This window comes from Cavia porcellus, unplaced genomic scaffold (genome assembly GCF_034190915.1).
Source record: "Cavia porcellus strain 051 isolate PalLab524CR breed Dunkin Hartley unplaced genomic scaffold, mCavPor4.1 scaffold_25, whole genome shotgun sequence".
NCBI classification, from domain to species: domain Eukaryota; kingdom Metazoa; phylum Chordata; class Mammalia; order Rodentia; family Caviidae; genus Cavia; species Cavia porcellus.
This window is the reverse complement of record NW_026947508.1, coordinates 871,257-876,175: the sequence shown is the minus strand read 5'-3', so window position 1 is coordinate 876,175 and position 4,919 is coordinate 871,257. Positions and strand designations below refer to the sequence as shown.

Below are 4,919 nucleotides of genomic sequence, written 5' to 3'. Positions count from 1 at the left end.
AAGCCCAAGGCTACATGGAGGTCGCCAGCACCCAAGGTGCCTTGGCACGCCCTGACCCCCACACCCTCTGTGTGGGCCTGAACACAGCTCTGCTGCCCGGAGCTGAGACGTTTCCCAGGCAACGTCTCATGCAGCCTGTCTGCCTGGCACTCCCGCACCCTGTAAATGCTGCCGTGCCCACTCCACGCAGCCTGGCTTGGCACGCATAGGGCGCAGGTGTGGCATGGGCAGCCTGCTGCCTGACTGCGTCAGAAGGCCGATCAGCGGAAGTGGCTCAGGTCTCTCAGCCACTCTCATGCAGCCAGTGGGCACTGGCGGGGCACCCTGCATGGCGGCCATGTGGTTGTGCCACATGGAGAGGGTGGAGCAGCCAAACGCCACACGCATGCGCCCAGGCATGCCCGCTGCCACAGGCTTCTCAGGGCCAGTCTTGACCCCGTTTGTTTGCAAGGCAGCCCAGTGGCACCCAACCCTGGGAACCCAAGCAGGATGTGGGGACAGCAAGTGCACTCAGGCCACCCCAAAAGGTTCTGGAACTGGGGTCAGAGATCTGCCCAGGCAGAGGCCATTGGGGACCCCAGGGGGCGCCTGGGGGAATCAGGGCTGGAGAGGGAGTGAGGAGTCCATTCCTGCCACTCGGAGGACACCAGCTGCTGGGACACCTGTTCCCTGGCGGGAGAAAGGAAGGGCAGGGACAGGAAAGATGGCCTCTGACCTGCCAGCAGACTGTGTCACTGGAAACAGCCCCAGGCACAGTCTTTCCCTTCAGACCCAGATCAAGTAGTGGACAAAGCCAGAGGACGAAGCAGGTGGCTCCCAGCCAGGCTGGCCTGGGTTCGAGAGCCTCTGGGCGCGTTCCGTTCTGCCCAGGCACCTCTTCTGCAAGTATCATTTCATAAGCACAAACTCTGGCTCATAAAAATCTTGTTTCCACATTGCCAGCGTCGGTCCCAACCAGAAATTATCTTCCTGTAACACTGACTTCCCCGTCCCTGTAGCGACAGCTGGGGGGAGGTAAGGTTCAACGCTGGAACCCCCTCATGCAAATAACTCGGGTTGGCTGGGCAAGGTGGGCTCCAGGGAGGGGACCAATGTTCCCCTTCTACCTCCCGAGGGTCCTAGAGTGGCTGTCCCTGTGCCAGCCCCCAGGGGCTGCTGCAGGCTACTGTTGCCTTGGCCCCAGCAGGTCTCCTTCCAGCCCTTCTCTAGCCGTAGGCACAGAGCCTCCGATGTGGCCTTCTTAATCTCAAGCAGTGGGAGAGACCAAGAGGACTTGCTGCCTTGTTTCAGTGGCCAAGTGCTCAGGCCCCTGGGGACCAAGGACTGGGACTGTGACAGGTGGTCCAGTCCTGGCAACCAAAGACAAAGGAGGTCCATCGGTAGCTAATGCCAAAGGCGAGGAGTGACTCCAGCTTTGGTGCCCCAAGGCCTGTCCCTCTCCAGGGGTGGGTATGGGCCACCAAGCTGCACAAGGGGCCCACAGCGGCTGGGTGGGCCTCCAGCCAGTGCATTTTGTCTTGCTCTGCCCTCTTGGGCCAAAGGGTCAGGTACTGCTGGGAAAGCTGGGACAAGGGTGGAGGGCGGGTGTGAAGGCCCTCAGATGGGTGCTACATGGGTGCCCTTGCACACATGCGACCCACACCTGTTCCTGCTGGACACATGTGTCTGTCCTCCTTCAGGCCTTCCAGAGGTCCTACTGCCCCCTGCAGAAACACAGTGACACAACAGAGACCCCCATACTTGGGCCAGCAACAGCTAGCTGCAGGGAGCCTCCACATGCAGGGAGCTGGGAGCCCCTGGGCTGTCCTAGCTCCGCAGCTTGCTGTCGGTTGGTGACCCACTACCCAGCCCCTGCAGGTCCTGGTCTTGGTGGCTGTCACCCTAGCGCATCTGGCTTGGGGGAGGCAGAAAGTTGGACCTGGGCCCGCAGCTCCAGGGAGCCTGGGCGTCTGCTGCCACCCAGCGGCGGCCCGCGGGACTGCTGGGGATCGGGGTCAGCAGAGGCTCGCGCGGGCGGACCTAACCCGAACCTCGGCCACACAGTCCTCTCTCCCCGAAGGGGGAACCCGAGCTCCTCAGTCGTGAAGGAGGAGGGGGCGATGAAGGGGGTCTCGGCAACCCAGGAGCTCGTGGAACCGCCCGCGGGGGTCTTTAGGCGGGAAACTGAGGCATGTCCACGTGTCCACTGAGGGGCCGCTGACCTACCGCGTCCCGGGCACCCACGGGAAAGGCGGGTACCGACTGGGGCGATTCGCCAGTCCCCAAGGCTGGGGTCGGGGCGCAGCAGCTCCTGGCGGAACCACAGTCGCAGCCACCGCTCCGGTGGAGAGGGCAGGGCCCGGCTCCCAGTCTTGGCCCTGGTTCCGGGGGCGGAGATCAGCGGGGGCGGGGCCGCGGCCCGGGGGGCGGAGATCAGCGGGGGCGGAGATCAGCGGGGGGCGGGGCCACGGCCAGGGGGCGGAGCCGCTGCCCGGGGCGGGGCGGCGGTCCGCCAACTTCTCACTTCCGCCCGCGCCGGATGGAGAAGGCGGCGGCTTGGAGACCGCGCGGGAGGCTGAGTCGTCGGAGGGCGCCCTCGGGGGGCGGGTGAGGGGCGCGGCGCTTGGGGGACGGGGGACGGGAGGGGCCTCAGTGGAGGCAGAGCGGTGGCCCGGCTGCAGTCCCGTCCCCACCCCGCGACCTCGCCCGATTCCCTCCCGCTAACCCCTCTGAACTCCCTGTAAGCCTTTAGACCTCTCCCGTCTCCGTGCAAGCCCCCTACCCTCTGATCCTCCATATGGGCCTCCAACCCCGATCTATACTGTGGACTCCTTCTCCAGGCCTCCCATTGCAGAAGGCCCCAGTGACCCTCCCGTGTCGTCCTGGGCCCCCAACAGCGGCCCCCAGTGTCCCCCCAGCAGTGGTGAGAACGAGCTGTGGGCCGCTCTGCTACGCGCTGTGCGCTCCGATCCGATCTTGGACAGCCAGCCACTGCCCCCGCTGCCCCCCTTCCCCAGCCAGGTGTGTCCGTGGGACGGCAGGGTGGCTGCGGGTTGCCCAGGCGGAGCCCCTGGGCCTGGCCTCACGACCCCTGTTCTGCAGGAAGTAGGGCTGGAGCACCCTGCAGCCTCTGAGGTCTTCACCGTAGGGACCAAGACCTTTACCTGGATACCCTTTCCGCCGGCGCGCGGGGCCCTAAGCCCTGCTGATAGGCCATTACCAGGAGCTGTGGGTTCCCTAGGGTGCCCCACCCCACCCCCAGAAGATCAGCATGTGCCAGATCTCAGCAGGACCCCGACCCCCCAGGAACAGCTGACTAAGGAGGGGCCCCTGGCCCTGCGGAGCTGCCCACTGTGCCAAAAGGAGTTCACACCTGAGTGAGTGCTCGCCCCCAAGGCCCATGTCTCAGCAGCACTGCTTGGGTGGCTGGGGACCGCCTGACTCAGCTGTGGCCTTTGGAAGCCGCACTGCCCACACAGAGAGCTTGTGCCCCAGAGGCGAGCAGGACCCTTGCCCTGGGAGTCCCAGCATTCCGGGTAGTGGTGGGGTATGTGGGCTCCTGGCCGGAAGGCCTGGAGTCTCCGCTGGCCGCTGGCTCCCACTGAAACAGCCCTGGGACCTTTGTACCTCTCCAGTGTGTTTTGGGGTGAAGTCTTCAACTCCAGGTGCATCTTATTTTTTTAAGCCGGTGGGATTGAACCCACTGAGAAATTGAGCACCGACTGTCCAGTTTGTGGCTCCTGATTTCTGCTCAGTCCTTTTTTGAGGGGTTGACCCCTGCCGTCACACTGAGCTACATCCATTACCTGCTCTTTGTTATCTCTAGATGGGGTCTCAGTCACTAAACTGCACGGCCTGGGCTTGAACTTTCCATCCTCCTGCCTCAGCCTCCTAGAGTGCTGGGCTCATGTAGAAGGGCGTACACCACTATGCCCAGCTTTGGCCTTTTTGAAGGAGTCACAGCCAGCCATGGGCTCAGGGTCAGGACAGCATGAACACGGGACTTCTCACAGAGTTGGCCAAGGGCTGCGGGAGCCAGGGGTCACCCTGCCAGCCGGAGAGCCTGTGTCCCATGTCCCTGGTCTAGAAGCTGAATCAGCCTGGGAGAGTGCAGGGACGGATCCCCTCGTTAGCTGCCGAGGACAGCAAAACAGAAACACTAAACACAGAGCACGCACACTTGCAGTGGCAGTGCCTGGAGGGGAGGCCAGGTGGTCGCTAGGCTCTATACAGGCTGGGGTGGGCCCCGGGTCAGACTCCCACAGCAGGGACACCAGCGTGATCATCCCTGGCCTCTGGAGCAGGTACTGGGGCAGCTTCTCCCACTCCACAGGGGCCATGTGGCCTAGTGACGTCTCTTCATCCCCACAGGCTGACCCAGCTGGATGTGGATGGCCACCTCGCACAGTGCCTGGCCGAGAGTACGGAGGATGTCGAGTGGTAGCTGCTGAGGGACAGCGTGGGGACCCAAGGCCCTGCTTGGGCCTGCACATTAAAATTGGGTTCTTGCTAGTGAGACTGAGGCATTGGTTTTCATTTACTGATGTAGGTGTCAGGGCAGCAGCCTGAGCTGATGGCCTTGATGAAAACAAAACAGTGGCCTTTCACCATCAGTTGGGACCTCGTCACCCACACCAGCCCTTGACGCATGCTGCTTGACCCAGATGGCCTGACATGGCCCAGGCAGTCCTGGGGTGGAACCCGGGGCCTTTGTAGCTGCTTCCCCTACTCCCTGTAAGGTACTTTGAGGCAGGGTCTTGCTATGTCACTAAGTCAGCTAGGCTGGACCTGAACTTGAGGCCTCCTGCCTCAGCCTCCAAGGCGGCTGGGCACCACCATACCCAGTTGTGGCTTCTCCCAAGAGGGACCGGGCAGCACTCATCTGCCGTGCTGTTGGTGCTGACGGGCACGTGGAACCTGGGTGCTTGTGCTTGCACTCT

General features: G+C 63.2%; 1 protein-coding gene across 1 annotated transcript; it reads left to right on the top strand.

The window, feature by feature from the left end:
- The first annotated feature begins 2,451 nt into the window (after positions 1 to 2,451).
- Positions 2,452 to 4,495, top strand: Faap20 (FA core complex associated protein 20). Its single transcript, XM_003461537.5, has 4 exons — positions 2,452 to 2,586; positions 2,820 to 3,000; positions 3,082 to 3,356; positions 4,351 to 4,495. The coding sequence occupies exons 1-4, from the start codon at positions 2,519 to 2,521 to the stop codon at positions 4,421 to 4,423; spliced, it is 597 nt and encodes a 198-aa protein (XP_003461585.5). The 5' UTR covers positions 2,452 to 2,518; the 3' UTR covers positions 4,424 to 4,495.
- Positions 4,496 to 4,919: the final 424 nt, after the last annotated feature.

Excerpts from the sequence above, each read along its gene's own strand:
- Faap20 (XM_003461537.5), top strand. The coding sequence starts at position 2,519 with ATGGAGAAGGCGGCGGCTTGGAGACCGCGCGGGAGGCTGAGTCGTCGG. Across the intron at positions 3,001-3,081 it reads TGCCCCCCTTCCCCAGCCAG|GAAGTAGGGCTGGAGCACCC; the intron begins GTGTGTCCGTGG and ends CCTGTTCTGCAG. Across the intron at positions 3,357-4,350 it reads CAAAAGGAGTTCACACCTGA|GCTGACCCAGCTGGATGTGG; the intron begins GTGAGTGCTCGC and ends TCATCCCCACAG.